Source organism: Thamnophis sirtalis, unplaced genomic scaffold (assembly GCF_051295495.1).
Source record: "Thamnophis sirtalis isolate CommonGarterSnake01/CBP01778 unplaced genomic scaffold, rThaSir2_p1.2 scaffold_4, whole genome shotgun sequence".
NCBI classification, from domain to species: Eukaryota; Metazoa; Chordata; class Lepidosauria; order Squamata; family Natricidae; genus Thamnophis; species Thamnophis sirtalis.
This window is the reverse complement of record NW_028261384.1, coordinates 13,663,189-13,685,504: the sequence shown is the minus strand read 5'-3', so window position 1 is coordinate 13,685,504 and position 22,316 is coordinate 13,663,189. Positions and strand designations below refer to the sequence as shown.

Genomic DNA, 22,316 nt, shown 5'->3' with positions numbered 1-22,316 from the left:
CCAGTTACAATTATACATTTCTTTTATTTTTTTTCCAGAGTAAACAATGCTATAAATATCTTGGTAGAGATCTAGGTGCAATGAATTAAGGACACTTTTATTTATATATCAATATCGCATATATTTTAATCATGGCAGCTTTAAAAAAATCTCTAATTGGCTGGGTACACAGATAATGCTAAACCATAAAACATGATTTACTAATCGTATTGGCTGGTTTACCCATGAAGTAAGCCAAAATGTGTTTTCATTGTTTGGAGCTAAGTAAAGATTCTTTTTGGTAGAGTGAGTTTTAGGTTTATAAGGCTGATTTCGTTACTGTTCTTACAAACCTATTTTGTCTCCAATCTTGGTGACTCCGGGTTCCTACAATTTTCTTAGCACGGTTTTTCAGTTTGCCATTATCTCTTTCCTAAGGCTAAAAGAAAGTTACTGGCCCAAGATCAGCTAGCTGGCTTTGCGCCTAAGGCGGAAGTCGAACTCAGGGTTTCCCACTTTGTAGGCCAGTGATGCTGAACTTGGTGCCAAAAAGAGAACACGCATGGACGTTCATCGGGGCCGCAAACCCAGAAGAGGCGCTGCCCAAGGGGCATGCGCATGCTGGAAAATAAACTTCTGGTTTCCTGTGTGCACATGCGCGCCAGCGAGCCAGTCTTTTGGCTAATGGCTGACATGTGTGGGCAACAATCAGCTGGCCAGCGCGCATGCTCACACCAGAAAACAGAAGGCCAGCTCTTCCAGTTTCTGGCACTGCCACACGCACGAAGGTCAGCTGATCATCACATGTGAATGTGCGCCAGAAACCCGGAAGAGGAATGGGTGATGCCATACATGCCGAGCGATTTGGCTCCATTGCCTCTTCGCGCACATGTGTCATACGTTCGCCATCACGGTTCTAGACTAATGCCTTAAGCACTACATGAAACTGGATCTCCTATTGTATCTCCTTTATTATTTTTGCATCTTATGCTTGGGATATTTGCTTCCTGGTCTCCTTTTTTTAATTACATTACTTTCATTAGGAGTCTAATAATAGGTTTCTTAAACTTTTGTTCTTTCAAGGGATAAGCCTTTATTGGCCAAAGAAATTACATGAAAATGAAGATACTTAATATGAAGCAAAAAACCCCACAAAACCTCTGGCCTGTTTATTAAATTGCAATCCAATCTGAACTCAAGGAAATAACAAGAAGAAAGGAAAGTTGCAACTGAAGACCAAATGTGCTTTTAGCTGGCTGAGAAGCTCTTAGGTTTTGTTTTTTTTTAAAAATAAAATAAAAACTGCATTGTGAGCTTTCCAGAGAATGATACAAAGGCTAGGAAAACAATATTGTAATCTACTGTACCTCTGTGATCTATATATAGAGCATACAAATATTGCTTTAGTTCACCCATGTATGAATCACATTTCTGTAGGGACCATTGACTTAAATGCAGGTGCAAACACATTACTTTTTTTTTTGAATTGATGATGTTCAGAAAGGAACCAATTAAAAAAGGCGCCCTTTATCGATTTGTCTTTCTAAAGTCAGAATATGATCAACCTATTTATAGTTAAAACTCCCCCCGCCCCGGGACAACGGTTATTTTTGTTTTTGTTTTAGTGGAGATGCCAAGCTGGAATAGTGTACAGTAGTTTCCATCTTTTTGGAAGCACCCTTTGCCTGCCACTCTAGCCAATTTCACAATATGAGAGAATAGAATTGGGATAAAATGATTCGAATATTTATGTACTCGTAATTTAGTTTTCTTTCTTCAGGAATCAGCTACTTAATCTACAGAGCTACTTGGTTAGCTCCTCTTAATTATCTGAACAAGTTTGTATTGCTCCTTTTTGGATTTGTAAGCATTTGGGTGGCTTATTAATAACTCATGGCAGTAAATGTGTCCAACACATCTTGCTTCACCTATTTTCTCCACAACAAGAACCTTACATGGGGAGTTGGCTGAAAGAGCGTGATTGACTTAAGGTTATTTGGTTGGCTTTCATAGTTAAGGCAGGACGTAAGATGAATCTGCTTCTTTCTAGCCTGGTGCCTTAACTACTGCACCCATTCTCTCTCTCTCTCTCTCTCTCTCTCTCTCTCTCTCTCTCTCTCTCTCTCTCTCTCTCTCTCTCTCTCTCTCTCTCTCTCCCTCCCTCCCTCCCTCCCTCCCTCCCTCCCTCCCTCCCTCCCTCTCTCCCTCTCTCCCTCTCTCCCTCTCCCTCCCTCCCTCTCTCCCTCCCCCTCCCTTTCCCTTCCTCTGCCTCCCTCCCTCTCTCTTCCTTTTTCCCTCCCTCTCCCCATTTCCCTTCCTCTCTTTTTCTCTCCCTCCCTCCCTCCCTCTCCCTTTCCCTTCCTCTGTCTCCCTCCCTCCTGTTCCCTTTTTCTCTCCCTCTCCCCATTTCACTTCCTCTCTTTTTCTCTCCTTCCCTCTCTGTCCCTTTCCCTTCTTCTCCCTTCTTCTTCTCTTCATGCCTCCCTCACCCTCTCCCTCCCTTTCTGTCCCTTCTTCTCTCCTTTCCTCTTCTCTTCATCACTCCCTCATCCTCTCCCTCCCTTTCTGTCCCTTTCCCTTCTTCTCTCCTTTTCTCTCTCTTCCTTTCTCTCTTTCTCTCCCCTTCCCTCCCTCTCAGTAAAATGAAACAACTTTGTAATACAACACATGACATTTAAGATCAATAAAATCCAAATGGCTCTTAATACTTAAAAGTTAGAGTGTTTTTGCTGCTTTCCTAGGAGAATGGAGGTCAAACACTAGAGCTATGAAGCCCTTTGAATTCTGAGGTTAAAAAGGTTGCTGGAGTACACACTCGTCAACAACTTCTTTAAAGTGTGCCTTTCCCCAGGATTGTGCTACAGTTGTAAAGAGGACCTACAAGGAGTGTCCTTGTACAACCTGAAGGACTTTTATTCCATAAGAACAAATGTCCTGCACAGCTTTCTCCCCAAAGACAGTGTTTTGTACTATGAAATGAGTCTTACAGAAAAGGAAATCCTAGCTCTTATTCCAGACAGCTGAGCTTTGAGTGGAAAAGATACCTTCAAAAGTTGTTGCTGCTGATTTAATAACAAGGCACATTCTTAGCAAGAAAGATGCTTTAAAGGTCAACAGTAGCACTTTTAAGTGTTGATAAACAATTAGCAGCCAGTACAGTCCTTTCAGTGCAGACAATTGTATTTAATACCTCGTACCACACTTACGCAATTTGTCTACTGTGTTTCGCGTTAGTTGCAATTTCTGGAATGTAAAGCACCTTACAATAGTTGAGATGGGTTATATCCAAGGCATGGGTAATTGTTGCTAGCTCTGACTAATAAAGGAAGGATCACAGGGGGTTTATTATTGTAGGTGTGTAAATGAGCTTCTTTATACTGTCTCCACCTGTGAATCTAATGGCAACTCTTGGTCACAGAGCATATCTAAACAGCAAAGTTGTTTGGGGAGAACAGTAGGTGAAAAATGCAGAGAACAAAAGACGATGTACGAATTTGGGTATCGGTGTACTGAAAGCAACAATGTGTAACCATAAAAATGGTTGTAAAGTAACTTTAGTTGTATTATTTTTCTTTTTTTATCGTAGTTCATACTTTAAAAAAAACACTCCTGGGTATATATGTATTCTTCAATTCCTCAACTTCCCTGTCTCCCTGGTGTGGTTCCCAACACTAAACTACAATTAATATATCTGCACTTCCAAAGCTATTCATGATCACCAGGTGGCCTTTTTTTCAGACTGTTCTGTAACTTTGTTGCCATCTAGTGGTCATCCAGTCATTGCAGGCCAGATGTATGAAAACTCCTCCCTTAAATCTCAATTCTTTCCCAAGGTTCATACATAAAGACGAACAGGTTGGGTCCTTCCAAAGGACAACTTTCTTCTGGATTAACTCAAATATCAACCGCCTGTCATTCTATTTGGGACCAAATTCTTTTCATACCTGAGAAAAATTCCTAAGATTTTTATTTATGATGATTGCAGTATCCTGGGGCCACGTGATCCCTTTTGCGACCGTCCGACAAGCAAAGCCAATGGGGAAGTCAGATTCACTTAACAACCCTGTTATCAACTTAACAACTGCAGTGATTCACTTAGCAACTGTGGAAAGAAAGGTTGAAAAATGGGGTAAAATTCACCTTAACAACTGCCTCACTTAGCAACAGAAATGCTAGGCTCAGTTGTATTGATAAGTCAAGGGCTATCTGTACTTAAAATCTTTTCAATTGGTTCAGCAGTTTTATCTGTTGGGAAGTGATGGGAGCTCCAACATACCTAAAGATCATCACCATAAATCTGTATATGCTTACTAATAATCCACTTCTCTGGATTTATTAAACAAAGATAAGCGGGCATTAGATTGCTACCTTAGTAGCCTTAAAAGCAATTTGTTGTGACCTGCCGGCAGCCAGTGGAGCTGACAGCAGATTCGGACAGTGAGGAGGTTGGGGAGGAACATGGGCCACTTCTGGAGTCTGAGGAAGGCTCTTATGTGTCGGAGGCAGAGAGGGGGCCAGAGTCGTATGCCAGTTATCAGCTGCCTTCCGAGTCAGACGTCAGTGAGGCAGATGTGCAGCTGGAGCCTGTTCCCAGTGTGTGCATGCACAGTGTTGCCAGACAGAGGGAACATCTAATGAACAGGGCTTGACTTGGGAGTAAAGCCACAGGTGGACAATGAATGCCCCTCTCCCCAGGAAATAAAAGAGGAGCAAAAGGGGAGTGGAGTTTGCAGCAGACAATTAGTTCGCTTAATTGGTTTGTGATTCTCTGAGACTCCTTGCCAACTTTTGCAGATATTGGCCTGTCAGCTTTCCAAGCCAGATAAGGCCTGTGACTCTAAATCCTCCCTCAAAAGGCTTTGAGTGACGTGAATGAGCAGAATTCACAGTAAATTAATAAAAGGGTTTTTTGTCAGTACAAGGAGTTTGCCTCATGCTCATGGGAAGCCTCGGTCAGAACACAATTTGAGGTTTAATGTGAATATTCAAATGCTTGGTAACCAACATATATTTATAATGATTGAAGCATTCTGGGATTGTATAATCCCATTTGGAACCTTCCATCTGGTTTCCAACAAGAAATGTTAATGGGGGAAAACCACTTAACAACTGCATGAGTCACTTAACAACTGTGATGATTTACATAACAACTGGCAAGAAGATGATAAATTGGGGAACAAGTTCACTTAACCGTCTTGCTGAGCGGTGGAAACGTCGGGCTCCATCGTGTTGTAAGTCAAGGACTACCTGTATATTAGTGTCTCCCAGGAACAAATTTGTACAATGTTAGTTTCTACAGGTATTCAAGAAATTGTCCATGTGTTTTGCTAGGAGTTCTAGCAGTGCCCAGGTGCCCAGGCAGTTGGTTCTTTTAGATCTGGAGACAATCAACATTCCAATAAATAAAGGGTTATTAAACCCTTACCCTAGCTCAAGCAAACATTTAAAAGCATAACATAAAAGGCATATATTCCAAGCAAGATAGTACCCAAACTGTCAGGAGCTCCTCCATAATAGCAGCTAGCTACAACAAGAATGGCCAGTTTCTCCACAGTATCCAGAGCTGTGCTCTGTGCAGAAGCTTCTCATTAATAACAACAGCCCCACTGTTTTTATCAAAATCTGACACCAGAACTTCATGGCCTTGCTATAGTCAGGAGCTTGCACGATCTGACATTGACTGAGTGACACATGACTTTGGGACAGGAATTGAAAGCCCGAGACTTTCAAAGCTTTGAAGTTATAAGCATAATTTTGAATGTTAACAGAGTCATTCCCGACTCTAGGGGGCAGTGCTCATCTCCGTTACAAAGCAGAAGAGCCAGCACTGTCTGAAGATGTCTCCGGGGTCATGTCATGTAAATGCCGAAAGCACACGGAACGCTGTTACCTTCCCACCAAAGTGGTCCCTATTTTTCTACTTCCATTTTTATATGCTTTCGAACTGCTAGGTTGGCAGAAGCTGGGACAAGTAATGGGAGCTCACTCCGTTATGTGGCACTAGGGATTAGAACCGCCGAACTGTCAAACTTTCTGATTGACAAGGTCGGGTTCTTAGCCACTGAGCCGCCGCGTCCCTTAACAGAGGGTATTAAGGATAATTTAAGAGGAAGGTGCTTTTCTTAATCAGAAACGACCGTAAGGTTTTTAAAACAGAAGAATACAATGTATATCTTTCTCTTAAATCAGGGAAATTTGGGTAGTATTGTTCTGAAAAAGTATTATAAGATATAGATTCCTTAATAACAGAAAGTATCAAGATAAGAGGTGAGGATTATAAAAGATGGCTGTCCATCTTTAAAGATGTCCAAAAAAGACATTTCTAGACTTAGAGATTTCCAACATTTCACTTCACATAACACAAAACATATTTTTTTCTTTGGAAAGAAACATTGAAGAGCAATTTATTACAATTTCTTCCATAACAATAACAACCTTATGGCCAAAAGATTCCTAACTCTTAATTTGAAACATTAAAAAAAATATTTTTACAACCACAAACTTGATTTTAATGGTCTCTGTTATTCTTTTAAAATTTTACAACGTGTACCATAGTTAGTAATTTATAGTGCATGCGGAACTCATAAAATTTAAAGTTGATGTTTATTTTAACTTTTTTTTTGGGTTAGAAAAAAGGGGAGCTGCTAAAAACCATTGGTTATAGCATGATTATCAATCTTAGATTTCAAATCTTGCTTATATTATACATTAGGTCATGTGGCTGGCATGACTAAACGCCAAAGGCGCACGGAACACTATTATCTTCCCACCAAAGTGGCCCCTATTTTTCCACTTGCATTTTTACATGCTTTCGAACTGCTAGGTTGGCAGAAGCTGGGACAAGTAATGGGAGCTCGTTCCATTACGCAACGCTAGGGATTTGAACTGTCAACCCTTCTGATTGACAAGTTCAGCGCCTTAGCCTTGGAGCTACCGCGTGCCTTGTTGAATGTAGTTTACCTTTCAAGTAAATCACTTTCAGAGAGGGATGTTTAAATATAGAATGCTAGAATATTAGAGATAAAAACATAATTCAAAATATTAGAGGTTCGTAAAAAAAAAAAAAAGTTGTAATTTCCCTCCATCCAAGTTTATGGTGTCTCAAATCAGGCTAGGGCAGTTAATCTAATGGCAATAGACCAATGTTCCCATGTGTCACTAGAGAGAAAGTGATGAGATTGGGTATCAGGTCCCAACGGGTAACTAATATTACTGTGAGACCAAAATGTTCACCCATTGCTAAGCTTCATATCTGGAAGACAAAGAGTTCAATAAGGATTGGTTTTTAAATGAGCTAAGAATAGAGGCTGATTCTGTTCACTGCAAAACTGAGCAAGTCGTTACTTGCTTTTAATATTATTAGCCTTTCCCCCTAATCTTTGAGATTCTGGTGTACTTGCTGAGAACTCACTTAAAACAAAAGTATTTTAAACTTAGTGAATAATTTGAAGACATCGTCAATTCCAATTTGCTCCTGTTTATTACATTTCTGTAAACACCAAATGCTTAATGTGGCTCTTAATTTTAGAAAATCCAGGTTTGAACTTTAATAACATTTCAATAGAGAAAGGCAGTCCGGAGTTTTAAAATGTCATTAAGTTTCAAAATATATATCACTTCGTTTATAGGTTATTTAAATGCTGCTCTGGATTTCATACACATTTATATTTGTGTACAGAAAACATGATTCTGTCATTTTGTTTTAAGGGAAGTTTTTTTTTCTAGTGCTTTAATATGCTTCCCTCCAGAAATATATAAACAAATGTATTACTGATCATGAAAGAACGAACTGTACTTCATTCTTTACCAAGGTCTTATGTGGTTTTTAGCTAAAGCATGTACTCAAAGAAATTCATGTAGTTCCTCCTTTGGGATATATTTCTCTTGGAGTCTTAAATATACCATATTTATCTTTAAATCATTCTCTAAAGAAAAAAAGTATCTTTCACTATATTGAAACACAAATGTTGTTAAAAGATGACAAGGTTAGTTTAGCTATATTCACACCATCAAATCCATGAAGCATTTTCTGAATTACGGCTTAACTGCTTATTACGTTTATCTGAATTAAGTACATGTAATAGCAAAAGAGCTATTCATTTTGTGTAGCTGAAATAGATTCTCAATCAGTTACCTTTTCATTTTTCTCCCATCCTGATTTATTTCCTTCCTATTTCATGTTTCATGGATCATTATGACCTGGTAAATTTAAGATAATTTTCTCTCCCCAAATCAATGGGTCAAATAGTGTAATCAAAGTTTATGTAAGTAAAGATACACGGTTAAATGGGTACATATAATATTTCCTTTTACCACTTCTTCGCCACTTTCTGGGAATCTGCACACAGACCTTACCTTTTGCAATCTTCTTTAACTTTGATCTAACTGATATTGTATATGTCATTAGATGTTACAGTAAGAAGCATAGGAAGGTTTTTTTTAAATTTAGTTGCATCCCACCTTTATCATTTTTACAAACAACTCAAGGCAACCAGATATATCCAACATACCTTCCTCCTCCAATTTCCCCCACAAAAACAATCCTGAGTCGCAGTGGCACAGGGGTTAGAATGCAGTACTGCAGGCTACTTCTGCTGACTGCCGGCTGCCTGCAATTTGGCAGGTCGAATCTCACCAGGCTCAAGGTTGACTCAGCCTTCCATCCTTCCGAGGTGGGTAAAATGAGGACCCAGGTTGTTGGGGGCAAGAGGCCGACCCTGCAAACTGCTTAGAGAAGACTGTAAAAAGCACTGTGAAGCAGTATATAAGTCTTAAGTGCTATTGCTATTGCTGAGAGGTGGGGTGGGCTGGGGAAAGAGATGGGGAGGGAGGGATGGTAAGGCAGGATTTGAACGCACAGTCTGGGTAATTGGTATAATTTCACTTGCTATGTTATATTTCTTGGAGATGTTACATATTTGATTCCCTTTGATACTTAACATTTTGGATGAAGATATTAGTGTATATTGTGGAGGTGGTGCATTTTGTCATGAAATGCAGATATTATGTTAAGATTTAAGGTAAAAACCATGCAAAGGTCCTAATTAGCTACTTAGAAAGTATATTCATGTAAGAGTTTAATATTGGGATGAAAAACAAATTCAGAAGCTAAAGGCTCTGGTGAGCTGTGACTGGATGTAGGACACAATTGCATTCAGAGAATCTGGATACATGGCAACCTTGAAGCCCAGAGACACCTCACTCTCACTCCTGCAATATCAAAAGAGACTAATGAAATAAGTTATGTCTGTTAATCAGCTAGAGTCAGTTTTGGAGTCTTGATTATATTGGGAGTTCAGGAAAATCCAGAAATGGCAGAAGGGGAAGATGCTTTCACAAGTCTGTCAAAAACTCTGACTCCTATCTCAAGTGGTGGTCTCCCCGATCTTAGCCTCCTCCTGAAATCTCCCTTCTGGATCAGCAAAAATTTTACTAATTCTGGCTTCTCACTAGTTGCTCTTGAATAGGAAGGAATCCTCTCTTGTATTGGCAATGCTTTACACACATAATAAGCTTTGGCACCCCTTATGTTTCTAGATCCATATATTCTTGAGAGATTCTTGGTCCTAATTCCTTGTTTCTGAGTTTCTGCTGACTGTTGCCCATTGTCCAGTTCCCGACAATGTAAATGTGAAGAAAACCACTTTTCTCAACAACATCTTTCAGGTATTTTCCCCAAGCAAAGTGGAAATATAAATCGTCACCCTTTGCAAACACAACGACAGAACAATGGAACAAAATACATTATTCATTCTCCTTTTCTTTACTACTTGTATGAGTTACACATCTGTTAGAGCCAATACTTTTTTTAAAAGATCAACATAATTAGACAAAAATCTAGTGTTGTTAGATTTTTACCCAAACACACAAGAACTTGTATGTATATGTACAGTTTCAAAAATAGAATTGTGGCGTCCTTTCTGAGTTTGGTTGTTTGCTTGCAGACATTTCATTACCTGACTAGGTAACATTATCAAGTCAGCCAGGGTTGATGGGGTGTGTTCTTCTCTTTGTTAATTCTTGATTAGGACATTGCTTTCTGCTTGATTGTTTGCCTGGTGTTAACCTCTGCTTATCTGGGTGTAACTACCAAAGTACTAAGAATAGAATTATCATCTCTTTTGGATTTTTGCATGCCTAAAATCAACTGGGACACCACTGTTTGTGGCCTGAATCCTCTCATGGCAGGATAGAGCAAAGTAAAAATACTAACTGGGGGGGAGGGGGGAGACACATCTTGCTGTTGGAATTTGCTGTGTGAGTAAAAAGAAGACTTGGAGATTCATAGCTTAAAGATGAAGTGAGTGAATGGAAGTTTATGAAAATATGGACATTCCTATTCTTTCAAGCTATGTATAGAAAGATAGCTGATTTGAACCATACTAAAACCGCAGTATGTGTGTATAGTACCACAGAGTTTGATTGTTTTGAGGAGAAACTAACCTGCTGCAATAGTACTCTACAATTTGGCTTTTTCCACAGTATCCCAGTGTATTTTAATATCTGGAATGGGGGATTTAAAATAATAATCCCTTTGCCAAATATTACGACAACTCTAATCAGAATCATTATGGTTCTTCAAATAGGAAACTGATCCTGAAGCATGATTTCTCTAATTTCTCAGGTCTCTGAGACCTGAGCTTCAGTCTTCAAGATCCAAGCTAGAATTCACTGGTTCTTATGTTGTCATTATCAAACACTAAATATTGACAATAATGAAAAGATCCTTGGATCCTTCTATTATACTTGCAGAGATCATAGAGAGCAGCTGGCAGTGAATGGCAAAAGACTGCCCTGTAATTTCTGTTCCTTTTTTTAAACACTCCTCTTTTTTTTTAGATGAAAACAAATTTAATCTGCATAATATAAGGCTGCAGTTTTCTTTCAAGTCAGAATATCTGTAGATTGTAGGAAAGACCAATTTTTCCTTTTTCCATAGACTATACACAGTGCATTACACAATTCCCAGCTATTTCAGCTATGATTATGCCAGACATTTCTGGTACATAAGCATCCACAAGTAGCAGGTTCAAATCATTTTCTCAGCAGGGCAAAGAAAATACTTGTATCCTTATTAAATAAATAATAAGAATCCCAAGGCATGCAGTAACTATTTAAATTTTGTAAATGAAAATCATAGACAGTAACCCTTGTAGAATGAAACAGAAAAATGCATTTATTATTTCTGGTTTTAATTATTAAGAGAAAATAACAAAAACTGAATAATATAAAAAAGTTTTAAAAAATAATCATAGAATAAGAAGTAATTTTGTAACTGCTTATATTTGCTGCAAAGGAAACAGGAAGCTTTCTTTTCTTTTTATTCTTTCTTTCTGGATTTCCCTTCCCCATTTCCTTGCTTCTTTTATTCTTCGTTGGTTTGTGTTAGTTTTTATCTTCTTTGTAAAACCTTCAATAAAACCTATATTAAAAATATGATTGCAGACATTTATGACCTCTTCTGAGAATTATGAGAAAGTCACTTATAATGTGTGTAAATATTCTCAGGCAGTCAGCAAACGCAACAAGGCCAATACTGTATGTTTAAATATTCTGAAGATGTTTTCTTATTTATATAGGATCTTGCTTCATATCAACTGAAGAATTTTATTTCAGAGTAAAAAGACACGAGAGAATAAAGCAGAAAGTAGTTTCCTCTGAAAAGTTAGAATTGGTTAATTTTGTAATTTTGTAACATTTGTATATTTTCAAGATAATTCTTATTTCATCACATTTAGACATCAATGGTAAGTTTTGTTTTGTTCTTAACATTCAAAAACCAAAATGCATTTTAATGCTGACATTTTCTTAATGCATACATGTTGGATGCAATTTTATACACTCCGAATTGCATATTCAGTATCTTCAGTATGTCTAGAATGGGGATTAAGATTTTAAATGTTCCCTAAGGCAGGGGTGTCAAACTCAAGGCTCGGGGACCTGATCCGGCCTGCAGGGTGCTTAGATCTGGCCGGAGAGGGGGAGCTGCCCTGGAAACAGGGAGGACTGGCCTGCGGTACCTCTGTCAATGAAAATGGAGCTTAGGAGAACTGCTTTTGGAGCTCGGAAGCCCGTTTTCATTGGCAGACCTCTTGGGCTGCCCAAAGCACCCCTTGACACGAGTAATGTCGAGCTGGCCATGCCCACCCCAAGCTCAAACACAACCCTGATGCGGCCATCAGTGAAATCGAGATTGACACCCCTGCCCTAAGGCATTGAAAAATTTGTAAACCCCCAAAATAATTGTGTGATGGTTCACACTTTTATTTGGGCAAATGCAAATTGTCAATTTACATTAAAATGTAAAGGAAACAACTTTATACAAGCAACTCCTCCCCCCCAAAAAACCCCAAAGGTCATCAATGAATAGCAGAATTTAGAGTCCCTTTTTCCAGTGAGTTTATGGCACACCAGGAAGCTTGCTATTGTATTTCTATCCTGCATTTCCTCTAGAAGCTCAAGTCATAAACATTCTTGTCCCCATTATTTTATTCTTATGCGAACACTGTAACCTAAATTATCATAAGAAATAGAGATAATCCTCAACTCAATTTGTTTAGTTATTGTTTGACTTTACAACAGCAATGAAAAAAGTGACTTATGATTGGTTTTCTCCTTTACGACCATTGCAACAACCTATGGCCAAATGAATCAAACGAGGGCCCTTGGCAACTGATGTGGAGCCGAGGTGGTGAGGTGGCGCAGTGGTTAAATGCAGCACTGCAGGCTACTTCAGCTGACTGCAGTTCTGCAGTTCGGCTGTTCAAATCTCACCGGCTCAGGGTTGACTCAGCCTTCCATCCTTCCAAGGTGGGTAAAATGAGGACCCGGATTGTTGTTGGGGGCAATATGCTGACTCTGTAAACCGCTTAGAGAGGGCTGAAAGCCCTATGAAGCGGTATATAAGTCTAACTGCTATTGCTATTGCTATGTGTATTTATGACAGATGTATTGTCCAAGGGTCATGTGATCCCCGTTTGTAACCTTCCCAGCCAGCTTCCAACAAGCGAAATCAGTGGGAGAAGCCAGATTCACTTAATGACTGCATAAGTCACCTAACAACTGCAGTGATTCACTTAACAACTGTGGTAAACAGGTTAGAAAGTCAAACTCACTTAACAGTTGCCTTACTTAGCAACAAAAATGTTGGGCTCGATTGTGGTCGTGAATCAAGAGTTTCCTGTAGTAACTGCTTGACATAGAGGCGTTGTAGAATTTGGGAATTTCACAGCTGATGAAAATTTGAAGCTGAATATTTAATTAGAGGTCAACCTACTCAACCATGGACAACATCCAACCTCCAGATGTCCCTGTCTGATCCTTGACATTGGCTGGAGGTGGGGCAGCATTCAGGAGAGGTCGGGAGGCTCTTAGAATGTAATGGGCAGCAATAGGGGACTATAGTGGGAGCCCTCCACAAAAGTCCCGATTTCTCATGTGGCCCCTTGGAAACGTTAATTGCCTACCCCCGGCTTACTGCCTTCCAGAGAACTGAGAGCAAAACAAGTTTTGATTTCATTTAATTTGTGGTGCAGATGTAAAACCATACTAGTCAAGCTTTCCATGCATATTGCTACAAAGGCTTCTGCTGTACATTTCCTCTATCAAATAAATTAATGATTAGATATTAAGTTAAATAATGGAACACAGACATTCAAAAAAGTTTTGTGGTTGCTACGAAGGACTTACTTCAGAAACCTGCAAACGTGTCCAATTAGCCATAAGCAAAGCTGCTCTTGTGCTTCTAGAAGAGCTTGATGTACAGACGTATTCCACATGGGAAACAATAATTTGATCATTTTCTAATATCAGCTGTTAAATGCACTTTTAATGACAGGACAAAATTGGGTCTTTTTGCTTGCAAAGCAGTTTAATTGCTCATACTGAATCAGTGTGAAATCCACGGGGTCTCCCTGCACTGTCAATTCCTGTTCAAGGAACAGGTGGTAGCCCTGGCCAGGAGGACTGTTGCACAGCTATGTACTGTGTGCCAGTGGTGTCCTTTCCTAAACCACAACAACCACAATTTATTCATGGTTGCTCCTGCTTTAGTCACCTTCTCAGCGGACTACTACAATACACGTTACATGGGGTTGCCCTGTAGGATCTGGAAGCTACAGATGTACAGAATATAATACACTTCTTGCTCTCCAGCTGCATTCGTTGCCAGTTTACTTCTGGGTGAGTTAAAATGGTTCGTTATAAGTTATAAAGACTTTTATGGCATGGGATTGGGGGACTTCCATTCCCTAATTATGCCCACCCCTATCCCATTAGTTCTGCAGAAGAAAGACAGTCCAGGTCCCACCTGTTAAGGAGTACCACTGGCCTTTTCTGTCATGGTGCCCATCACTTCAAATATTCCCCCAGATATTAAATTGGCCCCAATTTTTGTAAGGTTCGGAAGACATGAGGTGTGGGTCAGGAAATGATTTTGAACCCCATAATGTTGATTATGCAGATTTGTTATTCCTAGGGTTATTTCTACTTGACTTTAAGTATTGTCTTTTTATATTTTAGGTTGTCATGCCTTTTTTCCCAATATTGTTAGCAGCTCAGGATAATGAGTTTGTGATAGTGGAAATCAAATGGATGTATAAATGCTTATTGGTATGTGGTAGGCTAAGAAACCAAAATTCACCTATTCATATTTTGGAGGGTTTTCTCCAGAAGTTATTGAACATAATGTAGATCTTTAAAAAAAAAAAAGTCTGACCTTTTAAAGATGAGGGCTATTTTGCTTTTCCTATAACTTAGGAGATGTTAAACTATGCTTCCCCAGTATGGCCAATAGTTGTAGTAAATGATTTTCAAAATTATAACTTTTATTCCTTCATATCTCATCTATGACTGAAATGTTGGAAATCAGTAAAGCTACTTAATAAAAGAAAATCAAATGTATGACTAAGAAAGGTTCTGAGTTCATAGCATAATAGGTTTCACAGCAGAATCATGGTTTACCATAAAGTGCTTTCCATTAAAAGGAATCAGTTAACGTTTAGACAGCAAACATTATAAATCCATGGAGTTAAGAGATCAAACAAAGAGAAATGTATTAAAAGAAAGGACTCGTAATCTGTAGATATTGTTGGGGAGATAAACATCTGCTACCAAGCTTCATTTTAGTTGGATTCCTCTTCATTTGCATGGCCAGCCCTTATAAAGATAGGAAGTATTTTGAAAGTAGCTTGACACACAAGATTTACATATGACTGTCATTAAAAGCTGGCTCCCCATTGATATATAAATAGCTGGTTTGAAAAATTACTTTTCTCTGACAGGAGAGCAGCTGTATAAATATATTTTAACTAATCATTCATTGATATTAAGTTCAAATCATTCTCATTATTAAGAGTCCACCTCAAAGTATGGTTAACTAGTAACTTTTTTTTAGTAATTTGTAATAAATGATGGTTTCCAGCCCATCATTTATCTTTCATAATAGTTTTTCTTCCTTTGAAATGCAATCCATTTATTTGAAGCAATTCTTTCTGTGCTGGTTTAACAGAGTATTTCTACTTTCTTTAGTAAATAATTCTACTTGTTGGGCTTAAATATAAAAATGGCATCTATTAATGTCACAAGTATCACCATTTCATACAATTAAGTAAACCTAATAAAGAATATTAGTGTTACTATACAGGTTGGAAAATAATAATAATGCTGACCAACATCTTAGCGTTTCTTACTACATAATCATGCATAACATTGCTTTTTGGTGAATGACAAAGTCAATAACTTTCTGTTTTATTCTTTTCTAGTGTAATATAAATTATAATAGGTTGCAAATAAAACTTACTTTCTTGTCTTCAGGCATGGTCATTTATCTTTTGCTTGCCAACACTGAATATCTACTTTTATTTCATCTTTTGGACTAAGTACGTATTTCCCAACCCTGCAACTTCCAGATGTGAAAACTTCAGCTCCCATAACTTCTCAAGCCATCATGGTGCCAATGTTTAATAATTCAGAGGGTTGAAGTCCACATCACTTGGAGTCATCCATGTTGTGAAACATTGATTTGATCTAGCCCGTGCCTGCCTCTTTTTAATAGCAAAGAAACAGATTTATCTTGTCTGATTCAGATTCAGTTTTAGATCTAGACATTTAACCTCCGTGGGATCCCCGTGCTCTCTGAGCTGGGTTGCTTTCTTGCAGACATTTCAGTAATCGACTACATAACATCATCAATGCTAGGATGAGCTGTGTGAAGCATTTGACACCCACATATAATATCAATTGCAACTACATTGCAACGCTTATTGCAAAGCCTCTCAGCTATCAAACGACAACCCGGCCTTCACGTGGTGCCCCCCGTTCCCACCAATCGGGCTCTGTCGACCCTTGGGACTGGCGCCCCCTTGGGTATATCCAGCCGAAACAGCTTCCATGGATCGCCGTATCCATTCCAATCAACCCTTTTTAGGGCTAAACAATATCGGTTGCCTCAATGTGCAAACATTGCTACCCTAGCACAGGACCGAAAACAGTGGCGTCAAATTTCCATGGAAGTTGCCTATATCCACGATGGGTGAAGAGGCGTCAAGTACAAGTACAAGTATAATATCAATAAAAGATTATATTGGCGGCTCAATTCGGAAATTTGATCTTTGGTGCTTTCTGAGCTTCGTTGTCTCTTGCACGTATTTCATTTCCCAACTAGGTAAACTTATTGGTTCTATTCAACCTCTGCTCACTGTATCATTCTGTACCATTGACCTGAAGTTAGTGTTTGATGCAATTCTAACAGAAAGATTAGGGAGGCATTTTCCTTCGACTTCCTGCTACTTGGGCAAATCATATTGGTCCAAGAAAATATTTACATGCATCTTAAATACACTACCAGTGGAATCCTTGCTGATCTTATTCCCATCGCACTGAAAGTTTAATAGAGTAGAACTCTTGACCCATTACTCATAAACTTCTATTTTAGTATTATTTACGCTCTATCACATAACACGTTTCATGTGTTATTTACGCTCTAACACTAAGTGACACACTGACCCATCCCTACATTATTGTTGATGCCATTCTTTCTGTCTCAGGTAGAATTTCAACAAAGCCTCCAAGCCAAAGTGGCCCTTGACTTACAATCGGGGCTTTAATGATCTTCCGAAGTTAGATGGATTTTTTAAAAAAACTACTTACAACCTGTTCTCATAAACATACATACACCTTGGCACAATCACGCCATTGCATTTTGGACACTAGGCAACTGGCGGCACCACTTTTCATATTGGAGATTTGCTGGTATTGTTGTTTCTTCTGGAAACATTAATTTGCTCAGCAAGTTGGATGTTTTATATTTTTCCAGGATGTGTTGGGGTCTGGGATAACATTACCTGCTGGCGTTCTGCAGAAATTGGAGAAACTGTAACAGTCCCTTGTCCGAAAATCTTCAGCAAGTTTTTCAACAAACAAGGTATTTGAAATGTCTTTCTATAATTTGGACAGACATGTATCTTTGGTTTCTCTGTGTTTTAAATGTTAGAAAGAATGGTTATTTCATTAGGTGGCATGCAGATTGAAAGGAAAATGTATCTCACACGTGCCTCTTAAGATGTGTGTTAAGACAGTTGCAACCACCATCTCAGCAAGTGCCTGGCACCTCTATTGTTGCAACTTCAGATATTGACTATATCAAGAAAGTAGTCTTGAACAAAGTTAAGCATAATGGAAAGTATTTTATGGCCTTGAAGTTTAATGAAAGAAAATTCTTTTCTCTGATCATTTGTTGGTTTATGATAAGTTTTTTTATTATGAAGATAGGAAGTAGGGGAAGTCTAGCAGAGTATTTGAAAGTCAAATTCATTTTTTTGCATGTTTCAAAAGAATCACAAAGAGGCCTTCTAACAAGCCCTTATTTTGGGATCAGATCTGTGCTTCCTTTTTGTCCCTGTATCAGCCACCCCACCATTTCTTTAATGTAGGAATGGATGATATATTTGCCAACATGGCTGGCTAGGGGACTCTGGGAGTTGAAGTCCATATATTTGGAAGTTGCCAGGGTTAACACTGCCCTAAATGGAAAAGGCAGGCACGATAAACCCCCACTCCCATATGGGGCCAGACAATAAAGTTTGCCCTCCCTGTCATGAAGAGCAAGAGGAAGAGCAGAAGACTGATCAGTATTTGAGGTGGGCATAGATTATCAGTCTAGCTTTGTTGAGGACCATTGCAGAGGTGGGTTGTTCCCGGTTCAGCCTGTATCACGCGAACCGGTAGTGGCGGCAGCGGGAGGCTCCGCCCAGACGCAGAAGTGTCGCGCACGAGCATGAGGGAACCGGTAGCGCCGGGATTTGCAACCCACATCTGGACCATTGGATTGGAATTTATTAAGTCATCTTCAGGAACACCTCTAATCAATGGAGGAGACAAGTAGATTAGGCTGACACATAGGATTGTCCAAAAGTCTCTTCCTCAACTTTAGTCCTTCTTCCAGGTTTGGATGAGTCTTTTAAAAAATGAATTTTTACCATTCTTGTGTGTTAGACATGCATTCATTTCTGACTAGTAATCTGTCACAGGAACTGAAGCCTTTGATACTCCTGTCACAGGTCATTCAAAATCACTTTAAATAATGGTGTTCAGTAATGAGAGGCTTTTATAGAGACAATTTAATTTAAATTATTTTCCCATCCGGCACATTTATAGCCTCAGATTAGTTGTATCTAAAGCTACATATGTCTGCCAAATGATCTTTAAATGTTAAACAAATTTTTCTGGTCACCGAGTTTCCTTGAACAGTTGTCATATCCTTAATAACAGACACATCCTCAGAAAATGAAGAGGGAATCAAAATCAGTGTGTGCAATAAACCAGACCCTCTCATGACAAGCAAGAAAGAGTTTGCATGGGTGTGATAAATAATGTAATATCAAAGGACTGAGAATTGAGGAATGTGAGATTGCAAAGAAAAACCTACTGGATGATCCATTTGGGAATCATTTTTGTTTCCAAATCAACTTACATCAAAACTCGATTATATGCATACAGTTTTTTAGAGTTGGAAGGGACCTTGGGGGTCTAGTCCAATCCCCTGCTTAGGCAGGAAACTCTATACCACTTCAGACAAATGGTTATCCAACATCTTCTTAAAAACTTCCAGTGTTAGAACATTCATAACTTCTGGAGGCAAGTTGTTCCACTGATTAATTGTTCTGTCAAGAAATTTGTCCTTAGTTCTAAGTTGCTTCTTTCCATGATTAGTTTCCACCCCTTGCTTCTTGTTCTACCCTCAGGGGCTTTGGAGAATAGTTTGACTCCCTCTTCTTTGGGGCAGCCCCTGAGATATCAGAACACTGCTATCAAGTCTCCCCTAGTTCTTCTTTTCATTAAACTAGACATATCCAGTTTCTGCAACCGTTTTTCATATGTTTTAGCCTCCAATCCCCTAATCATTGTTGCTCTTCTCTTCAGTCTTTCTAGAGTCTCCACATCTTTTTTATATTGTGGCGACCAAAACTGAATGCGGTATTCCAAGTATGGCCTTATCAAGGCATTATAAAGTGATATTAACACATCACGTGATCTTGATTCTATCCCTCTGTTTATGCAGCCTAGAACTCTGTTGGCTTTTTTGGCAGCTGCTGCACACTGCTGGCTCATATTTAAAAGGATTTCCACTAGGACTCCAAGATCCCTCTCACAGTTGTTACTATTGAGCAAGGTATCACATATACTGTACCTGTGCATTTTGTTTTTCTTGCCTAAATGTAAAATCTTACTTTTTTCACCATTGAATTTCATTAGATAGCGCCCAATATTCAAGTTTGTCAAGATCCTTCTGTATCTTAAGCCTATCTTCTGGAGTATTGGTTATTCCTGCCAGCTTGGTGTCATCTACAAATTCAATGAGTTCCCCATCTATCCCCTCGTCCAAGTCATTGATGAAGATATTGAAGAGTACTGGGCCTAAAACAGAGCCTTGAGGTATTCCACTGCATACTTCCCTTCATATAGATGCAGTTCCATTGAGGACTACACGTTGAGTGCGGTTGGTCAGCCAATTACGAGTCCATCTGGTGGTTGTGCTGTCTAATTCACATTTTTCTATTTTATCTAGTAGTAGGTTATGGTCTACTTTATCAAATGTCTTACTGAAGTCCAAGTAAATTATATCAACAGTATTCCTCTGGTCCACTAATTTTGTCTCTTTGTCAAAGAATGCAATAAGATTAATCTGGCGTGATCTGTTTTGACAAATCCATGTTGGCTTTTGGTTATTACTTTGCTTCTAGGTGTTCTCTGATTCATTGCCCCATTATCTTTTCCAGAATCTTTCCTGGTATTGAGGTCAGGTTGATAGCTTTATAGTTTCCTGGATCTACTTTTTCCCCTATCTTGAAGAAGGGAACTACATCAGCTCTTTTCCAGTCTTCTGCCAGTTCCCCAGTGCTCCAGGATCTTTGAAAGATAAAATTCAGTGGTTTTGAGATATTGCCTGCCAGTTCCTTCAGAACTTTAGGGTGTAATCCATCTGGTCCTAGTAATTTGAACTCATCTGACAGGTGTTCCCTTCCCATTTTCTTCCTATTTAAACTTGTATTCCTAATCTGTTTTTTGTGTTGCTGTTTTTGATAGGTTGGACTGTTTTTTTCCCTTTGTGTAAAGACAGATACAAAAAATGAGTTAAGTAGTTCTGCTTTCTCCATATTGCTTTTCACCTTCTTGCCACTTTCTCCCGGCAATTGACCAATTGTTTCCTTGACCTTTTTCTTGTTTTTAACATGTTGGAAGAATTTTTTTTTGTAATTTTTTTTACTTTTGTTGAAAGCCTTTATCCATTGTGAGCCTTAGTTCTGATGAGTGCAAAGAAACATTTTTATATAAAGCTTTCTATTTTCCCCCAAAATGGCTTATTTCTAGTCTCAATATCTTGTTCTCTCCTGTGGCCAGCTGTTTTACATCCAAATCTGACAGTTGGGCAGATTTCGTGGATTCTGACATTGTCTTGTCTGGTGAGTTATGGGTTGAAGCTTTGATTACCTAGCTTGGCTTTTTAGTCTACTTTTTTTTTCTTGCTGAATCTTATGACATGTTGATTATGTGGGAGAAACTTTAATCCACCCAACTAACTGTTGCTAGACATTTATATATTTACTGCTCTTTATATATTTTTCTGAACAGAGTAACTGTAATTTACTTGGACCAAAGACCAGATTTTAACTGTTTGTGATATTTGCACTCCAAAAAAAAGTAACAGGTGGAATAGAGATTTAATTTAATTTTGATTAGATATTTGTTGAATTAAATATTGTTCATAGCCTTAAATATTTCTTAATTCTGTATCTCAAATTAAAATCACGATTCACTGGGAACGTCTGTAAAGGCTCTAGATGACACGCAAATCTATCAGAAACCCTATACTCTTTTAGGACAATAAATGAGATATTAAACTTTGTATGATATATTCGAATACAAAGCAGATCAGCTTTCCCAAAGTGTTTTTATTCCAATAGGAAAAACACTAGGAAATACAACACATTATCAATTAGCACAATCAGAGTTGTGCTAATTGTCCATGATAGTTAGGAGTTCTTTGAGTTGTAGTCTCAATTTATCTGGAATCCCTAAGGTTAGAAAAGAGTATGATGGACCCAGATTGTTGGTGGCAATATGCTGGCTGTGTAAAATGCTTAGAGAAGGCTGTAAAGCACTGTGAAGGGTAGATAAGTCTAAGTGCTATTGCTAAGTGCTATTAAATAATTTAATAAAAGTAGAAGATCTAACAAATAAATTTAAAGTTAGACTTTTTTGGGTGGGGGGAATATCTGATGTTCATAAAATATATTGCAGTTCTCCTCTGTTCATTTTCTTAGGAAATATCAGCAAAAACTGTACAAGTACAGGATGGTCAGAGATATTTCCACATTTTTTCGTTGCTTGTGGATTCGAAGATATTGAAGACAACCCGGTAAGAAAAACTTGTTGAAAAATACTGAAGAAACATCTTCATTTTTGTAAGATCTGGTATTTGTATGACAGAAAACAAATACAAACATTAGCTTCTTTAGTGAGATGTTTTGTCTTGTCTTTGCCGGTTCCACCACAAAATCGCGGAGGACAAAATCGCGCTCGACGAAAGCGCGCATTTGACGTCATCACAGCGCGACGAAAACATCGCGCTGTGATCGAAAAATGTAAAAATAAAGCTAAAACCTTCCCCTAACCCCCCCAAACCTAACCCTAAACCTAACCCTTAACCTAACCCTAAATCTAACCCTAAACCTAACCGTTAACGTAACGAAAAACCTAATGCTAACCCTTAACCTAACGCTAAACCTAACGCTAATGCTCTAAACCTGACCCTAACCCTTAACCTAACCCTAACCCTT

At 38.6% G+C, this 22,316-nt stretch overlaps 1 protein-coding gene across 1 annotated transcript in view; it reads left to right on the top strand.

The window, feature by feature from the left end:
• VIPR2 (vasoactive intestinal peptide receptor 2) overlaps positions 1-22,316 on the top strand; it is a 96,714-nt gene that overhangs the window by 17,059 nt on the left and 57,339 nt on the right. The window contains exons 3-4 of the mRNA XM_087712501.1: positions 17,294-17,401; positions 21,801-21,895. Coding sequence (XP_087568627.1) covers positions 17,294-17,401; positions 21,801-21,895 — 203 coding nt within the window. The remainder of the gene's footprint in view (positions 1-17,293; positions 17,402-21,800; positions 21,896-22,316) is intronic.